The sequence below is a fragment of the Catharus ustulatus genome, chromosome Z, assembly GCF_009819885.2.
Source record: "Catharus ustulatus isolate bCatUst1 chromosome Z, bCatUst1.pri.v2, whole genome shotgun sequence".
Classification (NCBI taxonomy): domain Eukaryota; kingdom Metazoa; phylum Chordata; class Aves; order Passeriformes; family Turdidae; genus Catharus; species Catharus ustulatus.
Genome location: NC_046262.2, coordinates 8,693,087 through 8,720,674, shown reverse-complemented (window position 1 = coordinate 8,720,674; position 27,588 = coordinate 8,693,087). Strand labels below are relative to the sequence as shown.

At 48.8% G+C, this 27,588-nt stretch overlaps 1 protein-coding gene across 4 annotated transcripts in view; it reads right to left on the bottom strand.

Annotated features, from left to right (window-relative positions):
* CNTFR (ciliary neurotrophic factor receptor) overlaps positions 1-27,588 on the bottom strand; it is a 199,097-nt gene that overhangs the window by 90,235 nt on the left and 81,274 nt on the right. The window contains exon 1 of one of the 4 annotated variants that reach the window (XM_033085743.2): positions 23,019-23,078. The exons of the other annotated variants lie outside the window; for them this stretch is intronic. Within the exon in view, the coding sequence (XP_032941634.1) occupies positions 23,019-23,063 (45 nt within the window). The 5' untranslated portion in view covers positions 23,064-23,078. Of the gene's footprint in view, positions 1-23,018; positions 23,079-27,588 lie in introns of those variants that run through there. 4 annotated transcript variants of the gene reach the window in all.

Here is a 27,588-nt window from a genome sequence, read left to right as displayed (position 1 = left end):
GAGAGATTTTGGGGCATGTCTGGCCCTAGCAGCTTCAGCATCCCCCTCAATAGCACCTGCAGACACAAGTTCCACAGAAAACTTACTTCACTTGAAACATGAAGACTGCATCTCTTGCTAGCTCAGTCTTGCTCCTCTGGAGGGCTGTTCTCTGCAACAGCCTGGCAAGGGGCTGGACACAGTGTGAGCCCTGTGTCTGAGCTCACTGGCACTGGGGTTATGTGAGGTGAAGAGCACAGCACTGCTGTGGAAGCACAGGGGCAAGCAGGGCAAAACTGCCAGCTGTGACCCCAGCCATGCTGCTGGCACCCTGCAGGACCCCTGTCCTCCAGCACAGGCAGGACCATGCTGGCTTGGCCCCAGTAAACCTCCTGGTGGTGATGTCCCCAAGCCAGGGAGAGCTGCAGCTCATTCCTGAATCAAGACAGGACTGAGGCTACACCATTGTTGCTCAAACAGCAGGGCAGGTTTGCTTTCTGCCAGCATGCTGAGAAAGAGCTAGAGGAGGATGAGAGCCTGAAGTTGTTTTGCAGGGGTTCAGGGACATGAGCAGGATTGTACTGAGGAGTGTTGGAAGAGATCTTGGCAGAGGTCTTGTCCACGGAGGGAAGGAGATATTGGCTTAGGAGTACTGGGAGAGTAACTGATGGAACACCCAGTTGTACAGAGCTTCTCTCAGGCATTTTAATTTTAGCTTGGCTTTTTGCTTGGGCTTTTTTTTTTTCTTTTTTTTTTCTTTTTTTTTTTAAGCTGTTGGCACAGGGGAAGCCACTCCAGTGACTCTGATGCTGCCTCCCCAGAGATGCCTCAGGATCATGGAATCATAAAATCAATCATTTAGGTTGGACAAAAGCCTCATCAAGTCCAACTGTAAGCCTAACACTGCCAAGTCCACCACTAAACCCTGTTCCTAAGTGCCATATTTACATGTCTTTTAAATACCTCCAGGGATGGTGACTATGGCTTGTGCTGCTTTGCTTCATCTCTCCTCTGTGCCTGCAGTACAAGTTGGCAGGAGGATGGGGCAGGCAGAAGCCAGGCAGTTCCAAGGCCCAGGGAGAGCAGCAAACACTCTTGGAGGCAGAGGTTCAGGATGCTGGGGACTGTGTGCTCCCCACTGGTCCCCACTGTGCCCCCAACACCTCTAATGCCTTCAGACCACCAACCATCCTGGGGTCACTGGCCCCCGAGCTGCTGTGGGGACACAGGCCACTGCAGGCAGACGGGACAGATGTGACAGTGAGGACATTTGTCCTCCGCCTGCATATGGGGTGCCCCCTCCTCACTGCAAGAATACTGCTCAAAACCTGGGCAGGAAAAAGAAGACTGGAGAGGAACTCTGCCCATTCTGCAGACAGATGGGGCTTGTTGGTCATTGCTTCACCCAGTTCCACCAAGTTCCATCACCACACTCACCCCTCATGTTCCACAGGTGCCCAGCATGTCCTGTGCAGCTTTCTGGGGTCTGTGTCCATACATTACAGCAGCACACAGTTTCTGAAGTGGGCAGCTGAAGGGGAGAACTGAAGCACGTGGATTCTCCATAATGCCCTGACGACAAGTGACAAGGGCAGGATTAAAGGGAGGAGCTAATCCCGCCCTTTGGTGAAAGCAGCCCATGATGGCTCCGGTGGTGCTGGACTTTGCCTCTCTGGTAGACACAGGGATCTGCCCAAGAACTGAGCCTAAGGCTGGCTGTGGGACTGGGGCTATGTGCCTGCCCTCTTCTGCTTGCAATTGCCCCCCTGGAATAGCAGGGGGGAGGAACAGACCTGTTTTTGCTCTGACCCACCAATGGCCCTACTCACAGCCAAGCCTCACCACAGACAGCAGCTGTCTTGGCACCACTCTGCCTGAGTTTGCAGCAGGACCTCACTGACCCCTCCTCCCCTGGCCCCTCTCAACTTAGCATTGCCTGGATGCTGCTGGTAGAAGGGGGAAAGCAGCCATGAGAGGCAGAAGCAGCGTTGCTGAGGAGGGCTGGGGGCACCCCAAAGCCCCAGGCTGGTGCTCCTCTCCTGGCCTCCGACTGCTGCCTCTCTGAGGAGCTCTGACTGCCAGAGCCTGGAGCCTGCAGAGCATGTGGGCTGAGACCAAGGGCTGCTGAGGACCCCTCTGAAAACCCCTGGGGACCCTTGCCCTCCCTGGGATCCTGCCCCAGACCTCACAGACTGTGTTTGATGAGGGCAAGCACAGGATGAGGAGGGAGAAATGGAGCTGGCTGGAGGCAGCTGGGCTGAAATAAAAGTCAGGAAAGTATCTCACCAAAACTACAGGAAAGTTTAATTATCAAGGACAAAATACCATCTGTTTGTGCTGACTGTGACCTCCTGCTGCCCCTGGACTTTAACAGCTCTTAAATTAACATATCTGTTAGGGGTATTCCCTGTCTGACACCAGGGAAGCAGCTCCCTGCGGGGCAGAGAGGAGGATTGGAGTGATTGTCCACTGAGATCCATGCTGGGGTGGGGTGGTGTGCTTGGCAGTGATGGGGGAAAAACATCCTTTTAGAAATGAGGATTCCCTCCGAGCATGGCTCTGGCAAGCCCAGCATCACTGTGTGCTGCCACTGGCAGGTAAGGCATGGTGTGAGACTGTATTGGTCTCAGCCTCTTTCCAAAAAACAAAGCCAAGAAGATGTACACTTGGAGGAAGATTTTGCCACGCAAAGTCAGCAGAATTAAATGAATACTCAATAAAAAGAGGTTGAATTAAAATCCTACTTGTTGTCAACCCTGCAAGGGAGGGAAGATTCATACATGGGTACTAAGCCCCAGAACTGATTCAGTGATGTCAAACTGCTTAGTTCCCATCTTCATTTTTTTTCTTTCCTATTCTTTATGGGATACAGCACCCAAGGTGGATGCACCATCACCTTCCTACCTACTTACACTGGAAGCAGTCTGAAGCCAACCTGGCCTTATAGGAAAAAAACAACTCAAATGGGAGAAGCCCCACTTTTCGGATCTCAGATACCTCTTTCTCCATCCCTGAGCTTTGCTCTGTGAGCTCTCACTCCCAAGCCATGTGGCTGTCACGAAGGAGGCTGCAGGTGAGGGCAGCTGCTGCCAATATTCCCGCTGCAGGACACATTTTCCATTAGTAAACCCTCAAAGCCAAACATGAAGCATGAATGCAGTGGCCTCTGTGATCTGCCATGAAGATTCACATCCAGGAGCACAGATCCAGGTCTTTATTCATCCTAGGGCAATTGCAGGAGCTGTGAGTCTGCAGGTGGCCATGCTACTATCCTCCAGGAGTAAGCAGAGGAGTGCTTGATACTTCTCCTGCTTGGCCCCACACTCCCTGCACAATCACCCTGCCCCACCAGCCAGGCTCTCTGGGCTCTCCTGTCCTTCCAGTCCACGGTACCAGTGCCAATCTGCCTTTATATTCCTGACAGGTCAGCCCCTCTCCAAATCTGTGCCACATTCACATGCCTTAAAACTATCAGGATTTTTGATCCTGTGCTCAAGACAAGTGCCAGCACAAAGTCTCAGCCTGTGCATCTGCCTCTTCTCAGGCTCCATCTCCCTCCAGCAGCCACCCCTAAAATCTCTTACACCCCCAAAATGACACCATGGCTTTGCTCCTTCTCACCTTTGCAGGCAAAGCAGCCAGTATATGAAGGACAGTTCTTGCAATGCCAAATTAGACTTGGAAATGCCCTTGCCTAGCTGCACCCCAGCGATCTCCACCCCAGGAGGCTGGTGTGCTTCAAATCTCCTGCCTGGAGCCTGCACTCATTCCTCCCCTCTCCCGGGGGCCAGGCAGCAGGCAGGAACCAGGGTGCCACCCCTGCCTGGCAGGCTGCCTTGCCCCACGCGTGGCAGGGCAGATGTGAGCCACGTGTGCCTTTTGTCTCAGGACCCTTCCTGCAAGCTCCAGCACCGAAGGAAAACCATCAGCCAAGAGCAGCCATGGAGTCCCAAGTGGCCTCCAGCCCCCTCCCAGTCTCTGGCTCCACTCCATCTACTGGGGCAAGACTCAGTTTAGGGGAGGGCTTGTTTTTTAATTAGAAAATATTCATCAGCGTTTAAAAATAAAATAATAAAAAAGTGTCAACCAGCTGGGACCATGAAAGCTGGGGCGTTTTTGGCTCCTGACCAAGCCCTTTGATAGAAAAGCTTTTTGGAAAATGCCGTAGAAAACATTTAATTTCTCCCAAGGCCTGCATATGGGGCTCATCACTTGCGCATATTGCACAGGAATATTCATGTGTGCTGGCCTCCTGCTACAGGATGACAAGGGTTTGCCGGTGCAGCATGCAAAAGGGGCTCCTTCCCTTCCCTTCCCTTCCCTTCCCTTCCCTTCCCTTCCCTTCCCTTCCCTTCCCTTCCCTTCCCTTCCCTTCCCTTCCCTTCCCTTCCCTTCCCTTCCCTTCCCTTCCCTTCCCTTCCCTTCCCTTCCCTTCCCTTCCCTTCCCTTCCCTTCCCTTCCCTTCCCTTCCCTTCCCTTCCCTTCCCTTCCCTTCCCTTCCCTTCCCTTCCCTTCCCTTCCCTTCCCTTCCCTTCCCTTCCCTTCCCTTCCCTTCCCTTCCCTTCCCTTCCCTTCCCTTCCCTTCCCTTCCCTTCCCTTCCCTTCCCTTCCCTTCCCTTCCCTTCCCTTCCCTTCCCTTCCCTTCCCTTCTTTTTTTTTGTTTTTTGTTTTTTGTTTTTTCCTTTTACTTTGGAAGAGAAAAACACAATATTTCACTTCAATCCTTGAATATTTGTCAATGGGAGAACAAAGGAAAAACTGAGCCAGAGTCAGGTCTGCTCGTACTCATCAGCTCGCTGAGCTCACCACAGGGTAGAGCCACAGATGAGCAGCAAATGCAGAGAAACAGATTTCTGCCCCTGGTTTTGCTGCTTTCCGGTTGCTTGAGCCCATTCTGATGCTGCCTGGATGGAGAGCTGGAGCCTGACTTCTGGTCCCTGGCACAGCAAGAGGTTTCAGTTCACATCTCAGCTCTCCACTCCACAGGGACGTGGAGCTGGCTCATCCTGGACTTGCCACTGGGTATATCTGTTAGCTAATGCCCTTCTGCAAAGCTCAGAAGTCTGGAAATACTCACTGTGGTCAGAGCAGAGCCTGACCCAGCAAGGGGATGGCTGCCATGGCTTGTTTGGTCCCTCATCTCCCCCCAGTGCTGCTGGCTCCCTCCCTTTCACCCTCAGCTTCTGTCTCAGCAGCATTGGCTTTTCTGCAACATGCCAGTGAGGTCCTCTGGAATGAGCCCAGCTCCACTGAGCATCTTTTCACCCTCTCACTGGGATGCTCACCTCCATCAAATGCTCCCTTCCTCTCCTTGAGTCACCCTCCTTCTGTAAGCCCCTAGCTCTGCCCCTTGCTCTGCAGCCTGCCTGGAGCCCAACCTTCTTTAACCTTTCCTAAAGCATTTGTGCTCCCTTTCCCCAGCTCTGGCTGGCACCCCTCATTCCTATCAATCTGCTCTCTACAGTTCCAGCGCCTCCCAGCACAGAGTGTACCAGCCTTGCTGCAGCAATTCTGACTGGTCCCCAAAAAAACTTCTTCCTGGCAGAAAATCCCTGAACACTAATTAGGAGAAATTCTGGGCAAGGAGAGGGGATAGGAAAAGAAACCATCTGATCCCACTATGTCTATGCAAGCGGAGTCAAAGCTCAGGAAAAGGGCACAGGTCCTGCTGGGGTTGCAGAGGAACCTCTGAGCAGAGCAGCATCTTTGTGCAGGGCTCAAATTGTAGTTCTTAGAGACACTTGTGAAAAGTATTAACAAAAAAAATCTACTGAATCTTCAAAACAGGAATCATGCCTAAATAAGTGTGTGCACTAGCGTGCACACACACACACAGACTTTATTAATTTTCATATTTTTTGGCAAGCTTTCCCAGTGGGAAAGGGGAAATTTGATGCCAAGTGTATGCCTAGGCAGGGTCTATAAGATTCACTATGGAAAAAAAAAAATTAAATGGAAAAAAAAAACCTCCTTAAGCCACATCTGGAGCACTGTGCTCAGTTTTGGGGCTCTGGTAAAGAGTGGCAATGCTGACTTCCAGCAAGTCCACAAAGGGTGGTGATGAGGCTGAGGCACATGGGGATGAAGACAAGTTGAGAAAGCAGGGCTTGCACAGCCTGTAAAAGTGATGGTTTTGGAAGGATTTAACAGCAACCTGACAGCAACTACATAGAGATTGCTGAGGTGATGGAGACAGGCTGTTTCCTCCATGGTGGGAAGATGAGAGACAACAGGCGTGAGCTGCAAGAGCTGTAACAGGAGAGGTTTGGGCTTTCTATAAGGAAGGCATAGTCTCATGACAGTCACTGGAAGATGAACCCAGACAGGTTGCAGGACCTAAGCCTGGAGGTTTTCAAAACCCAAATAGGCAAAGTAAACTGGTCCACACTCAGTATTCACCCTGTCTGGGGCAGGACTCTGGACTAGAGCTTTCCCAGGCCATTTCTTACCTGGCTGGATAGATGAGCATGCCATTGCCAAGAAAAATGAAATATGATTAAGTCCCCTACAATTCTGAAGGGGATGGACCTGCTCAGTGCCTGTTTCAAATACTGGAAAGCAAAATCTGGGTGAACACACTTGACGAGCTCTGTGCTTGGAGCGGGACGTAGAGCACAGAGATGCACAGAGACCATGGGACTGCAGCGTGTGAGGGCCAGATCCTGCGCTCAGCTCAACCCCATTGATGAAGTGGAGACCAAGGAGATGTCTGTCTGTCCCTTTTCCAAACTTCCTTCTGCGGGGACCGCCTTGCATGACACCAGCAAGTGATTAATGAGCGGCCAAGCCCATCAGCACGCAGCCTGCGTGCATGGGCGCTTTGCATGTGTGCGCAGCACTCCCCGGGACTTGGCGGGGAGGGGAGCTGGGGAGAAGAGCGCTGACAAGCAGATGATTAATTGAAATGCAAGCGGGAGGAAAAGCAATGTCCGCTAAAACTATCAGGCGTCGTGAGCATGGGAAAGGAACTCGGAGACGCCGTCTCCATCTCTGCTCTGCACGCATGGCGCCTCCCAGATCCAAGCTGCTTGCCAGTCCTTTTCCTGGCTTCTATTTTTGCAGGTGCAATTTCATACTTGAAAATAACCATGCTGCACACGCACATATATATATATATATCTATATGTATATATATATGTATGTATATATATATATATATTTTTCCTCGCCGTTTCCCGCGGCTCATTGCACACGGAAACAGCAGCAATGGGAGAGCAAACCTCCCAGTCTGCAGCACACGGCAGCAATTAGGCATCCAAGTGCTCGTTATCCCATGCCTTGGGGTGAAGACACTCAAAGCCCAGGCTCTCTGCACCGTCTGTACCTTCCAAAATGTGCAAGCTCAAAAATACACACATAAAGTTACTAGTTTACACTAAAATAATAATTTTTAAAAAAAGGTAAAGAATGAAATAAAAGAGTCTGAAAGCTCATGTCTGGCTCAGCTCCGACCTATTGCAGAGTACATAAATTATATCCCAGTGTTGGAGCTGTGATTGCACTGTAGTCAAAAATGGTGAAAAAGCTTCTGTTCCTCATCTGAGACAAGCAGGCTCAGCTTGGGTCACCAAACAAATAGAGTGGAGATGTAGTGTGGTACATACTGTTCCCCTGAACCATGGCTGGGAAAAGCACAGAGCGGGAAAGCAACAGGAAAGGGGTGTCCTAGGGGCAAGTTTGAAGGGGCAGTGAAGGGATTTTGTTATGACCAAGGTCAAGGACAGCACCCTAGAAATATCCTGCCTCCAGCTCCTTTTGAGGAGAAGGACTAAAGAGAAGACCAAAGGGTCTTTCTGTAGAAAGGAGAGGATCCTGAGTGTCAAAGTCTTGGGCTGGGAAATCAGGGATGTGAACTTGCTGATGGCTTCTTGATATAACCACAGTTCAGATGACTAACACCAGATCCTTGTCTGAGTGAGCACTGAGCAAGTGAGACTCGACCTAAAACATGACCCAAATATGGGCTGCTGGAGTACCGTTATTACCAGGTTTTCCTTGGCAAGCTGATTCCTAGCCAAGACAACTGGCTCGAGAAATTAACTTGGTGGGTTGTTTAGCACTTTGCTGCCCAGGTAATGAGCGGACCTGTAGGCGATTGCATTGTAGGACTCCACAAACTGCTTGCACCATTGACATGGTTTAACAGACTGCTGTTTATGAGACAGAGCAGTATTTAAAAGACACATTTCTCTCAGAGCTGCACATAAAATTTGATAGCTAAATAGCTGTAAATGCTACTGAAGTCTGACAACTCAAAGAGGAATCAAGGGTCTGTCATGCGGAGTATCCGCCAATACTCCCGGCCCCGCAGAGCCAGTGAGACTTCCAGTCTCATAAAACCTTTTTTATATTGGAAGTGAGAATTTGTGCAGCGCATATGAACTCTCTTTTATTGGGCTGGTGTGATGCTGAGAAAATGCAGTTAAAGTTGTACAAGTTCTCCTTGGAGCGCTATCAGGGTGCCTATAAATCAAAAGCTTTATCCTGGAATGGGTTTACTAAATAAACCTTCCTTAATTTGGGCTCGTGCTGAGCAGCAGGACCACAGAGAGAGTGGGTACCTCCCCTTGTCAGTGCCCATTTGCACTGATGGAGCAGGAAAAGCCCTGAGTGAAAGGTCTCTGGCTCATCTTCTCACTCTCAGAGCCAGCAAGAACATCCCAGCCACAGAGCATCCTCCAAAGCCTGGCACCATCACTCCTCTCATGGAAGTCTGACCCTCCCAAAACACCTGTGACCCCCCACAATGCTCCCTGCTCACAGTCCCAGCCCAGCTGCTGCCCTGAAGCCAGTCCAGATCTCTATGCCTATGCAGCTGATTCAGAGATCTCCCGGGAACATCCTGGGTTGGAAGGACCACAGACCTACCTTCAGCACCCAGTGGAAATGGAGAATTTCCAAACCTTCACAAAGGCCTGGAGTGCTTTGGTTGGGGAGGAAGATTTGGGCCAGCTCCCTAATTCCCCAAAGACTCTTACAGCTGCATTAATTATTTCATCTTAGTCTGGCTTCCTCATTAAGCTAACCTAGACGGCCCGTGGCTGAGTGACAGCGAGCCAGTCTGCAAGAGCCCAAGCCAGCAGTGCTGGAAACTATGGGCTTGATGTGATTTACGTGGACTAATATTACACATATCTCAAACATGCAATCTTTAGAGGACCTGGGGCTGCCGTCTGGGTGGAGGAAAGCTCACGCACATCCGGCAGCGCATCTGGATCAAGCCTGGGTATCAGCCTCTCACCCCACACTTAGCCTGATGGTGGGAGCAATTCCCTCATGGAAGCCCTGAAGGCACAGGGAGTGGAAAGCCCCAACACTGCTGCCAGTGGACCTGAGTGTGACACAAAACATCTGTGTCAAAGGAAGGGCCAGGAAGCACAGCTCCTTCGGCACCAGCCACTGGACAGCCACTTCACCCTGCTGATGTGGCTGTGAATTCAGCTAATTTTGGCATTGGGATGTCTGGCTTTTGTGGGCAGTAGGAACGATGCTTTGGGGCATTATGCTGTTCCCCTTTTTCCAATACTTCCAAATCTGAGGCTTTTGTGAATCCACTGTATTTTGCCATCTCTGCAAACAAGTGTATAGAAATACAAGACTTCAGCCCCTTAGAATCCCCTAGGGAAAATTCAAAGCAATGAAGAAATATGAGTTGTTTTTCCATGAACCTATTGAAAAAAATGAAAAAAAAACACCCTGAAAAAACCCATATTACTTTTCAGCCCAGTTTTGCCAGCAGTACAGGTCTTTTTCCCACAGTCCAAGGAATCAACACATTTTCAAATCACTCCTTCTTATGGTATTGAATATCAGAAAAGGATTGCCTTTCATTCAACAGCTGTTTTGGGACACCAAGAGAAAAGGCAAGCAGTCTAAAACATGAAGAAAGACTTTGGTGCCTTAAAAAACTAGTCACAGGCACTGGAACAGAAAAGGAGGGGCTGCAAAGGGTGCATGAGGAGTGTTTCAGGGTTGCAGCATTCTTCCACAGCCCAAATTTCTCATAGCAGCATCTTAGCACCACTCCACTCCTACATCTCCTTGGAAAAACAGGGACATGTCCTCATTTCTCCAGGAAAATCAGCAGTTACCTCCTGATTTCCAGACCTTCAGCCCTTTCTGACAAAAAAATGCTCTGGCATGTCTGTTCTGCCAGTGGGGAGTGGGCAGCTCCAAAAATAAACCACACAGCTCGGTGTATTGAGAGGAAACCCAAGAGAGGGAATAGCAATAGGGGATGGAGATTCTGCTGAAATAAGTTTGCCCTGAAGCACTGGAAGAAGACAAGCCTTGGTTTCCTACAGGCTTGTGCTGTTTAATCCCCCCACGCCCCCAGCAATAGCTCCAACCTCCTCCTGTGAATTCAGTGTTTCCTGTCTCATCCATAGGGATGGGACCAAAACCTCAAGAGTTTTCCTGAAATAAGGGCATGGGTCTGGGCACTGCCTCAGTGGCTTTCTCTGTCTATCAAACCCAGGCAGGACAGCAAGCCTTCACTGGGGAAGGCTGAAAGCCCAGCAGTCACAAGAAGGGGACCTAAGGGAATAGAGATGAGGAAGCCAAACTTGGCAGATATCAGCACTCGAGTTGGGTCATGCAGCACATCAACCCTGGCTGGACATGCCCAAAGGTACCCTCGGGCAAGGGATCAGAGCCAGGCCCCGTGTCCCCATCCGAGCTGACCCCTGGCTCCCACCTGGCCCCCACAGAGCCACAGGAAAGTCTTTGTGCCACCAGGTAAGCAAAGAGCCATGACCGCCAGGCTTCTAACAAAGACAAACTGCCTCTCTCCTTCCTCCCAGATTGCAAGCAGATGTGTGCTTAAATTACCTGCTGCTGACTGCGACGCTTAGCAAAGCGCCGTGGTCTAGGAGCAGAACGAAGAAAAAATGTGTGAATCGAGGGAAGGGAGGATTAGCAAGAATTCAGCTGGCTCTAGAAGGGCAGTGTTGTCATTGCAGGAAACAAATGTCACTTGCATTGCAAAACAAGCATTCGTGGCACAAGGGAAACCCTGATGTTGATGGAGTCAGTCATAAAATTAAGAAAGTTTAGGGAAAGGCTGCAAGGCTGCATGTGGGCTTCCCAAAGGGAATTGCTCCCAGCCCACAGAATGTTACAGGAACAGCTCTGCCTGTGTTACATGGCTGTGGCTTCCTCTTCCAAAGTAACTCTCAAGGTTTGTGTTGCCAACTGCCCAGTACACCCTGGGTCCAGACCGCTTGACATGGATCCTGCTGGTGTTGGCTCCTGTGTTGGGCTGCAGGTCTTCATCCTGTTTCATGAGTCTCCCCAGTGATGCCATAGGAGTGGCCATGAAGTTCCTGTGCCCAGGAGGGCAAAGACAGCCAGGGCCATTTTGGAGGGGCAAAGGACAATGCTAATAGAGAAAAGGCCTGGAGATGTACCCCCATCCTGCTGTGATGCATAAGGAAAATGAGATCTGCATCAGCTCTGCCCCTACTCAGAGCCTCCTTGCACTCACATCAGTGACAGCTGCACCCTCATGGGATGCTGTCCAAAGCCTGCAGACTCAGGGCACATCTTTGCACCAAAAACAAGACTCCAAGCAATGCTTTCTCAGAGAACTGGGATGTGGGTGCAGGCCAGGAGAATCCTGACACTGTGCTGCTTCTGTGAGGGCAGCAGGTTACTGCAAGGATCCATAGCCTTTAGAGGAGCATCCAGGGAGATGCTCCATTTCCCAGAAGCATCCTGCATGGTAAGACAGCGTTCTGCAGGCTGAGCCATAGAAATCAAGCCCAACCTGCTGCCCTTCCCCCTCGCTGCTCCTGGCTTGCTCTCTGCTGAGCCCTTGCGGGTCACACGTGGCGTCCCACTTCCCGGCACAGCTCCACCGGCTGGAGCAAAGAGCAGAGTCAGACCCAAATTACAGATTAGTGCGTTGGGTTCATGCACGGGAAACAAAAGATCGGAAATCTCTGAAGTGCACAGCTGGAATCCACACCTCGACCATGTTTTTGTGAGATATCACGTACATTTTTTAAAGCTATCTAGAGAGGGTTCTGCTTTAAAACAGCCTGGCGGCTGCTGCACTGACACCACCTCCTGTCACACTGACCAGGACCTTCAACTGTTCCCTGTCCCCCACAGGCCATGCTCATCTGTAGCCTTTAGCCTTAGGTTATGAAATTATTCAAAGAAAGGATTAAATGTCCTCCTCTGCATTTGTTCAACACCAGCTGTGGAGGGAGGGTGGGAAAGGAAGGACATGTGACCCAGAAAAATCACTGTGGGATACTACCTGCCAACACTCTGGAACAGCGGTCCCCAGAAATCCTGGGGCTTCTCTCTCCATCACATGTATGGCCTTGCCATAGCTATGACAAGGTCCCTGCAAGGGGAATGCCCACCAGCCACAAGATACTCACATGGCACCATGAGGAACGTGGACTGTGGGAACTCTGATCTCCCTCTCACACCACAAATGTGGTTTCTTCTCCTTTCAAAGCTCCCACAACAGCAACCATATGATGGGAAGCTAAACTATGAGATCTTTGCCTTTTTCCATGTACCAGGCTTCCAGCTAAAAGTGATTCATGGTAAGGTCAAACATCCTTATAGGATGCTTAGGTTCTCCGTTCCTCTGTACCACAGATCTCCAAGAAGTCCTACAACATGCTGCAGGAGTCTGAGTGAGGATTTAATTCCTCTTAGGGCTTTGTTTCTTCCTTGTGCCCTCTTGTTCCCATCTCTCACATTGTCTGAGCTTAGCTCTCCAGGATGTTTGCTTCACTTTGATACAGAACCTCTCATCTGTGAGCACTTTCTGCCTTCACCACCAGCCAGAAATGGCAGCCCTACCTCTGCCCAGTCCTTTCCAGGCCTCCTCTGCCACAAAGCATCCTCCATGGAATTCAGGCATTCCTTCCAGGAAAACATGGTTCGCTCCATTCAAGCTGACTGACCTCAGAAAAGAAGAAGCTTCCAGTCCTCCATGCCCCTTTGGTCAAGGAAGATTGGTGTGAGACACAGCATTTCCAATTAAAATAATTAGTTTAAAATTTTAGTTTCAGCATGAAATTAAATTCCAACATGGTGACATACCACAACCAGCCTCCCCAGGGAGGGAATGCCTTGGGACCCTCTCCAGTGATTATTCCTTAGGAACTGTGGAGCAGGTGCAACGTGGTGATGCCAGGACTCAGCCCCGACAGTGCTCTGTGCACTCGCTGTGATGGAGCATGGAGCAGGACACAACACTCCATTTGGAAAAATGCTTTCCCATTCATACAGTAAATAACAGAGCAGCAGTACCCAGCAGTGCAGCCACAGGCTCACCCCAACACGGGGAAGAGCCAAGCCAAGCCAATCCGGGACAGAAAAATTTTGAGTGAAACCCCCTTCCAGTGAACAGGGGGCCAAAGATGAGATGCTGAAAGAATGTGAGTCGTCGAAGGAAGGCGCTTGCTTTTTCCAGCACACATGTGAAGTTACTCTCACCTGAAATCAGTTTTTGGACAGCTAGCGAGCACATGCTGTTTCAAGTTGAATATGCCTCGGTCGCTGTCCCAGGCAGGGAGATATCTCAGGGTTTATTAATGGGGAAATCCACTGCACTGACATGCTTGAGGCATTGGGATGAGAGCAGTAAGGAAGGAGAATCAGCAACACCTGCTCTGCTTCTCCCTAGGGAAATGATCAAAAGAAGGGAAAGACCATTGCCCACAGGCAGGGATGCCCAGCACTCTCCGGACAGCTCTGAGCACAGGCTGCTCTCCCTCCCACACCTAGATGGGAAACCCATTAAACACTGCAAGCAATGAAGCCTCCGCTGCTCCTCCCTGGAGGCGTTTTCACGGTCAACTTGAGGAAATTGTTCCTGATATCCAGCCTAAATTTCCCTTTGTTGATTTTCAGTTGAGCAGCGGAAAGGTGGGAGCTTTAATGAGACAAGCGGGGCCGCTGGAGGGGAAGGAGCCGTCAGTTTGAGCAAGGCAATGCACAGAGCTGTGGTTTAAGTGAAAGAGCTATTGCAAAAAGCCCAGAATCCTACAAGCCTGGGATGGAAAATGTCTATTAACTTTCCCAGTGGACTAACATGAGATTGTTCCCCTATTTTCTAATGCTTCTCCCAGTCCAGTTATTTGATTGGGACCAGAGCTCTGCAAAAATATGAAGGGCTCATTCATTTTAATTTTTTTTAAAGGAATTGCTGCATGCAGAATAAAACATTTATTTTTATGGGCAGGTTTTCTTGTTTCATCCAAGGGCAAAGTTTGTGCTCACACAACAAGCTCTCCTCACACAACTCCTGCCCTGCAAACTACCACCCCTCTCCACCCTGAACTCTGCTGGTGTATGGGTCAGAGGACCTAATGTGTGCAGCAGAAAGTCACTAGCAAGTTGTGTTTGAAGAGAAGAGCATTTTGGGGTGAGAAATGCAGCACAAAACTGCAGACAACTGCTTTCTGGGACATGAATCATGCATTTCCTCACAGGAACCCAGGATGATGGGAGAGGTGGGAGAAGTTCACTGGATGTAAACCCAGTGCCACCCCTCACTATTTTTTCTACCTCTATTTGAGGAAAAGGCTTTTCATCAGCTTGTAAGACACTGGAGCATGCCTGGGGTGTGTGAGCAAAGGGTATGTAAGGGAGCAATTGTGCAGCCAAGTGGGTTTGGCATGTCATCTGTTGCTTCCAACAACTGGAACATAAGGACCTAAAAATCTAGCTTGAGAGATGTGATTCAGCAAGCAAAGGAACAATGGTTGGGTCCAGGAGCACCATGCCCCTCTGCTTTCCACACCTAGAAAGCATCAGGACTGTACAATTGTGAATCCCAAAAACTGACTGGCTGCTCTTGGGGGGAAATAAAGCTCCCAGGTTGTGATGCACCACTGCAGCCAGACCCCTTTCAGTGGGCAGGGGTTTACCCAATACAGCCACAGACCCCACAGAGTCATGGAAACAGAGGCATCTGGGTCATGCAGCATGTGAACAAGATCATGCAGAGCTGAGCTAATGCACCCCAGAAGATGTTTTCTTCAATTGCATGTTTTTTCCTTAAATGTCAGATGGTGGCATGGCAATAGAAAGACTCTTTCCCATCCTATTCCTATGGGCTTGCACAATCCCTGAAAACATCAGGGTCTCTTTTCCTGAGGACCTGCCACCTGTAAGGTTTTGCAGAGGAAAGGAGAGCAGTGGTCTCGGTGGTGTGAAGTGAGCGGGTTTGGATGGACAGGAGTCCTCCCACCCCTCACACCCACACTGGGCCAGAGCAGAGCACTGCCTTACCAAAATCAGCACCTAACTTGGCTGCAGAAAAGGGCAGAGGGATGGCACTGTCATGTGCCCTGTCCCACATTAACACCAGATTTTGGAAACCCATTGGGGAACACGTTAAACCTGAGCAGGCAGCCCCAAGGTTTCTCTGTTATAGCTCTCCCAGTGCCCTTTAGTGTCCCAGTGATGCCCTTGCAGGACAAGGGCTCAGCACACTGGCTGCAAAGACTTCCATAAGAAAGATTCACACCAAAACGTTGAAGAAATCCTACCTCACCCTCTCTGTTTTCAGCTGCAGGACAAACCTGAGTGCAGGGCAATGAAATATAGATAGGTTTTTCCCCCCATGTACTTCCTAAGCATCAGGCAAGAGAGCATATTGCATGGAACATTGCAAGTCTGGGATGTGGCAAGACACCAACTACATTTTATGTGTTGCAAAGCCACCTCCTCTGTGGCAGGTGAGATTTCAAAGCATACACTCCGACCTTGGTAATACATTTTACATACTGAGTCACTGCTAACATGGGACATAAAAAGGGAAAAGAGCTGGGACTTCAAAGATTTTTATGCATGGTTGGAGTTGCTAAGAACTGGGAGAGCCCCAGCTGCCAGCCTGGTCCTCCAGCCCTCTGCCACTCCTCATAATGGGCACAAGTAATGAGATTGAAATTATCTGAAGGGGTGTAAGACACTGGTACACCATTCTAGGCAAGAGGAGGATGAGGAGTCAAAGGAGGATAAGACACACACTCTGCTCTGTGGGTAGCCCTAAGTGTGCCAAGTGAGTGATTCCCCATTTTTTATCAGCCACTCCCAATGGAGAATGGCTTGAACAGGACAGCTCCCTTTCTCCTCTTATGAAAAGAATCAGGACAGGCTCATGTTCTTTGCCTGTGAAGGCACACATCCTAAAATTGAAGGGAGAAGAGAGAGAAGACTCAGCAGAGAGCTTTTTCACTGGAGCTAGCAAAGACAAATGGGCAGATGGAAAAGAAAAGAGAGGAATCCTTCTCTCATGACATCCTACCCCATCTGGTCCCTTCAGGCTGATCCTCAGCCTGAAGGTTAACCCCCCTGAGACACTTTACCAGATACATAATTTGATTCCTCAACACTCTGCATTCTCCCAGCAAGGGAATAGCAGTTTCCTATAGCCCTGGTTTGCTAAATAAAACACTCCTTGATGGCTGCTTGAATAACGTTTGCACAGAAAATTGACGTTCTTCCTCCTCCCATCAGCCCTGACACTGTTTGTTTGCGAGTTAATAACTTGAACACTCAGCTGGGCTATTGATCCCTTCTCATAACGATCATTCTTCAGTTCAAAATACACACACCAAAAAAAGGAATGAGACTGCAATGGCAAAATTAACTCGGTGCTTGCATGTGGCCCCATGGCACTGGCATTGCAGGAGGACTCAGGTCCTTCCCAGATGCTCACAGTGTCTTCTCCAGACAGATCCATACAAGGCTGGATTTATTTCTCTCTACTGTCAAGTAAAAGATGTTGCAGTTTGCAGGTAGAAAGTAAGTTTTCATGACCCACAGTTATCATTTGGCTTTAAGTATCCATCACCCAAAAGGGGGTTCATAGAAGGAGAGCTGGTGCAGGCAGGTGTACGTGCTAGAGATGCTCAGCAGCAGCTGTGCGTGGGTACCATCACCTCCTGTTACAGAAAAGGCAGTAAAAAAAAGCACTTCAGAGACCCACTTCCCCAGCTGAAGGAGAGAGGGTAGCAGCAGATCAGTCCCTCCATCCAGGGCATGGTACTCTTTGGGCTTTTGATGTATTAGATAGGCCCTGGCATTCCAAAGGCAGAGCAAAGCGCCAGGTTTCATCCATTCCCTCCTGACAGCACTCCTTTGGAGCTGATCCCCCTCCACCACCCACTCTAACAAAACCTGATTAAAGGCGACATTAATGTCACTGCAGTGCCCTCATCCTCCTAAACCAGCAGAGCACTGCACCACCTCTCCCAGGGGAATCCTCCCCAGCCATGTTTCCCTTTGCAATCTGTTTGCATACCTCTGGCTAATTGTTCTTCAGACTGGTCTTTCCAGGGTAGATGTTCTGGCAAACGATCAATTTTTCCCCAGTTGCATTTTTTTTTTCCTTCAAAGCCTTTGATGTCTGGGAAAATAACAGGCAACCTCAACACACGGCTGAGCATCAGGCGAGGGCTGGGAAGCACTAAGCGGAAATGCATTTAGTTGTCTGGGTCAAAAACCATTTCCTTTGTTAAATGATTATTATTGTTCCAAGAGGATTTCAGTGGGAATTGAGGGTGCTTAGATAGATGGATTCACAGGTTTGCTGAGCTTCTATAAGGGTCTCTATATCCTCCACCATAATTCTACATCATAACTTCCAACACCAATAACTCTTCTATGACTCCCAACAGATATTCCTGTGCCTTCCAAAGCAATAACTTCTCAATGAACTCCAGACCTGCCAAATCGACTGTTTTCCCCCTGTGGACGCCTGCTTTTTGGCCCTTCTCACCGCCCCCCTGGGAATCTTGACCCATTTACCTCTCCTTCTGGTTCCAAGCCCAGCGCAAGGGGAGATGAGATCAGAAAGCGATCTGCCTCAGACGTCAACAAATAGCTCTGGCACTAAAAGCTTTCAGTCATCTCCCATTTTCCTGACTGCTCTCAGCAGCCGAGGATCCAGATCTGGACCTGCCTGCACTTCTGAGCAAACCTTTCCTCATCACACAAAACCTTGCCCTTTCTCACAATACTCATTTCTTCCCACTCGTACCTGAAAATTGCTATGAGTGTTGCAGGTTTCCCCTGGAAAAATTACTCAGGTTACACTGGGGGCTAAAGTATAAACACTCAAATAAGAAGTAAATTGTGATGCATTTCTTGGGTCGCCACACCTCCCAGTTCACCCATAAGAGCATCGTGCCAGGCACAGTGACACTGAGCTGTTACCACTCCACACACTTGATCTTAACGATGTGTTAATTAAGCTGAGGTTAGAGCTGCTTGTTACCTTATTATTTTTGGTCCTATCACAGTAATGCTCAGTGGTCTCCAGCAAGAACAGACTCTATTTTTCCCCTCTCTCCTTTTAAGTAACAAATTCTTTCAAGATACAGTAAAAATAAATGCACACAAGCAGACTCTGCTCTTTTCCAGGGGATTTTGCTCTGCGAGAGAAGAAAGGTTTCAACAGTGTGCTTGAATCAAAAATGAACATATGCAAGAAGGGAGGAATGACATGCATCAAAAGTTGCCCTTTTTTTTGTTGAAAGATGTTTTTTTTTAAACAAAGAAAAACCCCAAAGGACTAATCTTACAGCAGTAGGTGCTGTGAACAGTCAGTTCGTGCTGCATGGTGAATATTGAACAAGCTACAAAGCTGTCTAGAGGAGGACAGAGGAAGGATAAATGATTTCGCTCCCCGTTTGGGCTCTCCAGTTGCTATTCCACTCACCAACCTGCAAGTTGCTCCAACTACTGGAGCCAAACACGGCCAGCCTCCTCTCAGGTCATCCCTACCCCATGAGCACACAAAAAGCAAGCAGTACTTCCGTACAAATAACGAAGATTTAAAAGACAGCACTAAATTTGCTGAAGAGCATGTTAAAGAGTGTGCCCTGGTGTAGGTCTTCCCTATGCCAGGCTGCCTTTATGTGGGTGCAATGAGCTGCCAGCTCTCATCAGACCCATGATGAGCTGCCACAGGCACTTTACCTGGGGAGCAGGTATCAGAGGGGCACGGCAAAATATTCTAGTCTGAGACCAAATGGAGTCCAGGAGGGACAGGCAGCTGGGGAATGCCACAGAGGAAATTTGGGCAGGTCTTCTTGACACCAGAAGGGGTACAAGCACTCATCCTCAGGGGGTGATGTTGCTGTCCTGGGAAACTGGAACAGCATTGCCCTTTTCCACTCCCTCCCAGTCGGGGGAAATGAGCCACATGAAGGAACCTCTAAGACCTCTAAGGTTGGAAAAGACCTTCCACCTCATTGGGAAACCATTGGGATTTCTCACGTAGGAGGAGCCAACACTTCTAACACCATGGGCACCTCTGGCTGCCATCTTCTTACAGTACCCTCAGATACTGGTGCAGGAATCCCACTGTGAGGACAGGCTTGTGTCACACCCCGCCAGCTGCACTACACCCACACAAACTGATCACTAGGAAACAATTAAGCTGATGATGGACCTCAGGACCACCATGGAAAAATGTAAAAAGGAGCCACCTGTTCCTAGAAAGCCCAGTTTCTGCTGGGGATTTGCAACCCAACTTCATGTCATTTGTCAAACAGGAGGTAGGACTCCTCTTCCCTGGTTTTCAACCAAAATGAGCCTACGCCTTTTTCTGACTGCTTCTGGAAACAACTCAAAAAGGAAAATTAAGAAATGAAACCTCTAGAAACTGTTTGTGTTTTCCCTGCCCTGTGCTGAAATCATCACTTCCCTTTGCATTCAGTGCTGCTATCCTCAGTGGGATGGAGCTGGTTCGGTCCCAAAATTTAACCCTTGACATCAGAAAACTTCCAAAAGGAAAAATAAGCACCTCTTTGGGGGATAACCCATAGGAAGAATACTTTGGAGAGGCTCTGTGATGCTTTAATGGGTAACAGAGGAGAAATGGCTCTGGGAATTGGGGTGAGAGAGGATTTTTCTGGGGAGCATGGTCTCTCCTAAAGCAGCAAGTCCCGTTGGTGCTGATGCCCCAAAGAGGTCTTGCAGCACAAAGCAATGCAGGCAAACACAGCAACTTGCTTGGAGGCTCTGGCATCCAGGCTTCGAGCAGGAAGGCGCTGCACAACTGCACTAATTATCTGCTGAACATCTGTCTCTCCCCTACTATCACGGGGCCGGAGGAGTCCTCCTGCATAGCTGAGGATTAGCGCTGGAAAAGATTTTGTTGACTGTGTGGTTTTGCATAGGAGGGGGAGAGAAAAAATCCTTCTATTCCTTGGAAGGGGTAGGTGTTTCAGGGAGAACCTCTTGGATGAAGGAGGGGAATTTGTGGTCGAAATCTAGAGACCTTGCTGGGGCAAGAAGCAGGGGCTTTCCCTGATGTGGGCTTAGGGATTTAGTCCCTTGCTCCAAACTGGGGGGAGCAGGAGCTTTGCCCCTGTGGTCCCAATGCTGCAACACCAGGGCATCTATTACAGTCCAGAGGGCTCTCTTGTCATGGCACCCAGCCTGCTCTGCTGGCAGCAGAGGTTTATCACCAAAGGCCAATCTGATGGTGGCATTCCAGGGACTGCTTTGCTTCCCTGGGACAAAGGGGGATTCCCAAGTTCAACACTGGCTCCAGAATTTAACAATAAAAGTGGTAAGACTTTCAGTTGTGGTGTGGTACCTAGGGGAGGTTGTGCATCCTTCTCGCTGTCTTGGCTGGGATGCAGTTCTCCCAAAATCCCTCTGCTCTATATCCAGGGAGAGAGGCAGCAGCACAAAGGACCTTGGACAGGCTCCTGGCATAAATCACCCCCTAATAAACTGAGGAGCCTCCTTCCTGTAGAGGCAAGGGAGGGGATCTGGAACAGCAGGAAATGGGACTGGGTGGTGGGAATACATCCCTAATCTTCAGTCTGTAACCCACCAACTTCGAGAGGAAAAAGCTTCCCAACTTTGTATGCCATCTACCATCCATATTAATGAGGTTTGTAGAAATCTGTGTGCAAAAAGCCTGACAGAAGCCTAAAAACCAAACCTGTGGTGAAGTGAAGCAAATTCCCTGCTGTTTAATTAGTACAAATGTCTTGCGAGCTGGGAATGAGTTTCTTTTTTTTCTCCTTTCAAGACCATCAGGGGCCAGAAACTTGCACAATAACACAAACAAAACATCCCTTAAAATCAACTGGTGCTTTTGGCCAAGCAGAAACGGTTGGGATTTCCAAATATGGCCCATGGGAACAACGGCCCAGGCATTCTCGGGAAGCATCTCAGAGCCTAAACTGTCTCCTAAGAATAAAACCCTTCAGTCCAGCCTGAAAAAAGAGCCATTGCATGACAGTCGCTATCGCAGAGGCGCGTGAATTAAGCAATCAATCAAGCAGGCAATGCCTGGGAAAAGAGCAGCGCATGAGGCACATCCTACCAGCAGCAGAGCAGGGCTGGCCCGTGGCTGCCTCCCATCACACGTGGGCTATTGTATCCCTTCTCCACCAAAATCACAGCAAGAGGGGGTTCCCCCTAGGTTTTGGCTTTCTAATCCAAATCTGGGGAGCAGGACCCTTTCTTGGAGAGAATACAGGTATCCAGCATTTGTTTTGGACTTGGATTCTGTATAAATCAATGGTTGTTCTGGGGGGACGTGACAGAGCAAAAAATCAGACATAAAATTTGCCAGACAGCAAGAAATGAGCTAGAAATTGTTGCCGTCTCTCCTGAGTTAGGGAGGGAATCCTGTCTCAAAGGCTTGGGATTGCGTGTGTGCCGCCAGCTTCACATAATGACATTCCCTGGGGCAAAAAGAGAAAGAAGACTATTTAAATCACCCATGACTTATTGTCTTCCATCTCTTTTAACTGGTTCAAAGGACACGGCCACTGCCCATGCAGGGATTCATACACCAGGATGTGATTTTTGGACCCCAGCTGTGCCACCCTGAGAGAAGGGCTAAGCACCCAGAGGCCCTGATATATTTGCAAACAGATTGGGCAAATGGCTGCATGTTTGTAAGTGTATTTTAAAAATCAGATCCTGTTGGCAGGCAACTCTCAGACAGCAAACAGGGCCAAATCCCATGAATAAATTGCTTGGAGCAAGTTGTTTGACGCGCCATTATTCATAACTAATGCAGTCCTAGTAAACAGAAAATGGAGGCCAAATCTGCCTGTATAGACACCAATGACCTCATCTATTTTCATCCTACTTACTGAGTAAAATAGGAGCAGAAGAAAGTTACCACCATCCTCTAAAAGGGAAAATTGAGGTTTTGGAGGAACAAAATTCCCAACTGCTCTGGAGTGCGGTGGGACTCTGGAGAGCAGGGACACAAGCTGAATTCAGAGCCAGAGAAGAAATTTGGTCCCACCAATGCAAAGACACAAATTAAGCCAGCCAAGTCCTTCTCCTGTCTCTGATCAGCTCTTGCTCAGGGTTGTGAAGAGCACAGCTTTCCTGAGACAAGAGGAAAGCCAGAGTCAACAAAGGGGGCACAGCACCCACAGGGCACACCCCAAAAGTGGGAGCTCTTCTTCCACTTCCCAAACAGCATTTCAAAGCAGGTTATGTAGAGTTTTTTGGAAGCAGGCAAGCTGGAATACAGTTCCCAGCCTCTCCATAGTGAAGTTCTAAGCTAAATAAACAAACAGGAAAAATGAAAAGGGAGCAACAGGCTGCTCCTCCACCCAGCACAGCAAATGCAGGCTGCTCAATACAACCATCAGACAGTTGGTTGCAGCGAGCACAAGACACAACTCTCATGGTATTTGCATTCAGAAAGAAACATCAGAAGTCACTGCCAGGGCATACTGTACAAAAAAACCCACCGATCCTGATTGCAGATGGGAAGGGACCTTCATGAAGCGCAGGTCTGCTAATGCTGACGCAGCCGCCAGAGCAGCAGCTGCTTCCAAGAAGCCGTGAGGCTACAAACCAGAGCACAGACGTGCTATTTCTGCCACATTTCCTATGTACTTTAGGAATTACATTTATTTCAATTTGGGAAACGCATAGGAAAATTGTGAACACGGCTGTGATCACTCTTCCCTTGCTTCCTTTCCTAAATAATGCAAATTTTAAAGGATTTTGTTTGCAAGCTGCTTTCACCCTGAAGAGGCCAGCTCAGCACCTCCTGAATTTACCTTAGGGAAAACTGGAGCCATTGACCTGAAGACTGCCACATTCATCTTGAGCACAAAGGGAAATACTTCTGCAAATGACAAAGAAAATTTATTATGCTGCTTACAAGTTACAGCCCATTAAAAAAATTGCCCTGATTTGAATCATTGACTTCTCAAAATAAATACTATTCTTTCATCAATATGCTCAAAATACAAACTAACCACAAACCCTTTGGAAAAAAAAAAAGAAACATAGAAATTATATTTTTACACATTAATAATGTTTATTGATCTAACTGCAAGCGTATGTCTACATCCATAATTTTACTGTATCGCACATCAATAATACTCCACACTTTTTTCATACTAAACTATGCTACTCCCATGAAACCCAACTTCCAAGTATTCCCCTAAAAAGGCCCTTGCTATTTAAATGCACAATGGATACATTTCAAAGTATTAACACTAAGAGCATATTTGGTTATGCAGACTGGCATTAGCCATTCATAAAATGAATGAGGCAGAGATGTGGGCATGTCAGAAAATAGAAACACCCACTTGTAAGAAAAGCATGGGAGTTTTCTCTGTCTCCTTTTGCTATCACCTTCTTCATGTCTCACACCCTGAATTTATTAAGCAGACAAAGTAGCTTGGACTGAGCTTGGCACTGCCAGGTCTCTGCCTCGTGGTTTTGGACCAGGCTTAGCATGCTATAATCTGTTTATTAATGCTTTGAAGGGGGCTGAGCAACGAGGAGGAAAAACTGGCAGATGATAATAGTATTTAGGCTAATCAAGAATACGATGGATAGAGAGACCGTCAAAGTGAGCGGCAGTGCCAGGCATTGAGGAAGCGTGGTGTGATGGTAAATGCAATGCACCACATGCTGAAAGGGAGATTTTGAACTAATCACATACATTGCTGCGGCCTAAATTAGCTGAAAACAGGCAGCAAAGTGATGTCAGCCTTTGCTCTGTGGCCGCAGCTGAAATGGCAAACAAAATGTTGGGTGATAAATAAAGACTCGGGATCATACGTGATGCTGTAAATCAATGATACACCCTGACCTGGAAAATTCTGATTAATCCTCGATATCCTGCATTAAAAAAAAAAAGTCAGGGCTAAAGTATCAGTTTGGATACAGGCAATAAAAGCAATGAGATGCAGAGAAAGAATGGAGCCTGAGACTTTAATTTACAAAGGAGGTGGATAAACAGGAAGAAGAAGGAGATGCAGAGAGAAAAAAAGGGAGCTAACAAATGTTCCTTGAATATGGGAAGGGCAGGAGGGTCCACAAACTAAAAAGGAGACTTTAAGCTGCTTTATTTTTACACAATTAACACCTGGTGCACAGCCAGGTCTTGGTCTGTGCTGCCACCGAGGTCTAGAGAAACACCACCAGAGTCAGCACGAGGTGTTAGGGATGAGACGTGAACCCAGACAGGAAAATGGGACCGGCTTCCCACAGCAAGTTGCTCCTGGCTGGACAGAACCAAGGATCAACCCATGGCCTGCAGCAGGCATGCTCTCCTGGGCACCCCTATGGCACATTCAGGTATGGAATGAGTTGGGTCCTCTCTCTTCTTGTGTCTCCCTCAGCCCTTGATGAGGAGCACCGCTCTGAGCACATCACCACAAATGTCACCTCCACACAGCCTTCCAGGGCAGCTGGGGAAGAATCCCCAGCTTTCCCAACACCACTGGGATGCTCCTCAACACTGCACTCCTCACATTCACCAGCTGCCTCCTAAAACCACAGTTGCCCAGGGGCAGGTGGGCAGACACAAATCCTTGCGTGTCTCTCCCCCTCTCCCCTCCCAGTTTTCTGAGGTCTGGTGATTTCCCAGCTGATGAACACATTACCACCTCATTCGGCAACGCCTCAGAGGTGCTCACGTTTCAGGCCCCGGCGAGAAAAAGATGAAGTATGAAAATCCCTTTCCTTTCCAATCCAGTCGTCCTAGCACCGGCCAAGGAGCAAACACAAAACGCCTCGGAAAATACACAGAAAACACCGGATGTGAGAGGCTGTGCCGAAGTCGCACCATATGCAGGTGTCAGGGAAAAAGGTCTCCTGTCTCCCACGCCAGGCTGCTATCTCCATCCCACAAAGCCTTCCCATGAGGGGTTAATAGCCAAGGATGATCCTTTCCCTCCACTGGCTTGTCAGTGAACTGGACTGGGTGGAGAAAGGGGAGGATTTACCACACCCAACGACACCAGCAAATATCTGGAGATGATACCTGCTCTGGAAGCCTTCAAATACATCCATGCTGACACAGAGAGCTGCCCCTACCCAAATACCATCTCACCATTCTGCTACAAGTGTAACTGGAGAAAGCACATTCTTCTCTCCCTACCCTCGAAGCTGCAGCAAAGAAAGGGACAAAGGACAGGGCAGGAGTTAAAAAAACTAACCCCCAAGGCATCTCTTGGTGACATCCCTGTCAGCAAACAGCCGTATTTTTTTTTCCACATGGCCTGCAACATGTTAAAGCCCATGAGACATAAGCAGGAGCTTGTCCCACTTCTGCAGCCAGTGGCTCCAGGTCCCGTATTTTAGGGTGTTATTTGGGAAAAGTGAGACAAGCATCCACATGGGAGAGGGAGAGAACGCTGGTCATGTTCCAGGATAAGGAAGCATGTTAGACAACCTTCACCTTTATCTGAGATTATTGGGAAAAGGCACTATCTCAGCATCTCAGGCCAAGACAGACTGATGCTTCTCAGGAAAGGTCACAGTCTCTTCCCTGAAAGGCTTTTTGGATAGGGAAGGGGATTTTAGCAATTGTGGCACTGTTCCTCCCTTCAACACTCTCACAAGCTCAAGCAGAGCAAAAATCTCCACAGCTCTGTTCCACACTGGTTTTTCACCCCATAAATAGAAACAAGCTGATCACACCAAATTCGTGCAGGATTTTGTGGAAAGCGCAAAAGAAAATGGGAGAGAGGTTTGTTTAGTGGTGACAGCCCAGTCCTGCCTCTTTGACATTTGCTCCAAACGAGTGAACTGCACAACATTTGAACTTTTGTTTAGACAGATAAGCCTGTGTATTTAGAAATCCTGGAAACTCATCCATCTGCAAAGACAGCAACTCTCCATAATGCAAAAGCTCTATCTGGGATGCTGAGCTCAGCAGATCTCTCTACAAATGATTCCTATTAAAGTAAAAAATTACAATGCAAGCGTCTATTTGACAATCCAAGCCTGACCAAAAAAAGAAAAAAATGTAATTAAAAAAAATATAATATGGTTGTGCCAGTGATCTGTACAGACCACTGAGGAGCTCAGGGAATGCCCACTGTCCATTGCCTGCCTGATGCTCAAGGAATGCACCCTCCACTCCATCCAGGACCATCCTGGTGCAGTCAGGATCTGCTCAGCTCTTCAGTGTCTCTAGAGATGGAAAACCCAACTTAATTGCCTGGCAGTCAGTTTGGATATCTACCCATCTTTTCCATGAGGATCATTTCTCCTGGCACCCAGCCTGAACCTCCCACACTGTGTTTTACCCCCATAGTTTAATGCCCCAGAGACTCAAGGATTGGTTTCTCCATGAGATTTTTGCATCTCTGAAAGCTTACAGCTTTTTTGGGCCTTCCCTTGTCCAGACTGAATGCTTCCAAACCATGACCTTGGGGATGCGGGACATGGATAGGTGCTTGACTGCTCTGTACACCACCAGCATCAGCAAAACATTAAGAAACTCATTAAGAAACAGGTGATGGGTGCAGCCAAACACCAGCACCTCACCAGCAAAGACAATGAGGTACAGCTACCAAGGGAAAAACAAAAAAACATCCTAACTAAGAGCCTAAAGACCACCTGAAGCAGAAGGAGCTGAAGAGGGTTTCCCTGTGGCTTCCCCAGGTGGGCCAAGATTGTGGGATGTGCTGGGGAGATCCCATTGGTGCCATGTCCCTTCTCCCTCTCTGCACACCATGGCAGCAGCAGAGTGCTCAGCTCCTACCTCCCTGCCCCCCACAAAGCCTAAACCAGCAGATTATCACGTTAACGCTTCAAATGTTTAATTTCCTGCTCCAATTACACTGGTTTTGCAGCGGGAGAGGCGGGAGGGGGGAACAAGTGAAAACAATCTGGGTGTTTTCAGCTAAACCCCGAGCGACCCCAAGACCACCAGGCTTTCCCTTCATCCTCGGATGGGGGGTCAGTGCTCGGGCTGGCGGGGTGTTTGGATGTAGGCGTGGGAGCCACCTGAGCGCCGACCTCTCAGGCCAGCAGCGCAGTCCCTCTCCATCCCGCAGCTGAAATGAAAAGATCCTTTTGTTCGGCGACCTCCACAACACTGCGGAAACATTCGCTGCACCGCAAGGAAAACAAGGCAGCTGGTGTTGGCAGAGCAAAACGGTACCCAGCTGCACAGAGGGGCTGAGGGAGCATCAAGGAGAGAAAGGGAATAGAGTAGAAGGAGGACTAAAAACAGGGGAGCGTGTCCAAGTGCAGGGTAGCTGCAGAGTGAAATGAGGAGCAATGAAAAGCACAGAGGAAAGCCAAGGGAGAGGGGAGATGAGAGCATGGAAAAGGGGTATAGACAGTGGGGAGAAAGGGGGAAAGAGTGTAGAGAAAGCG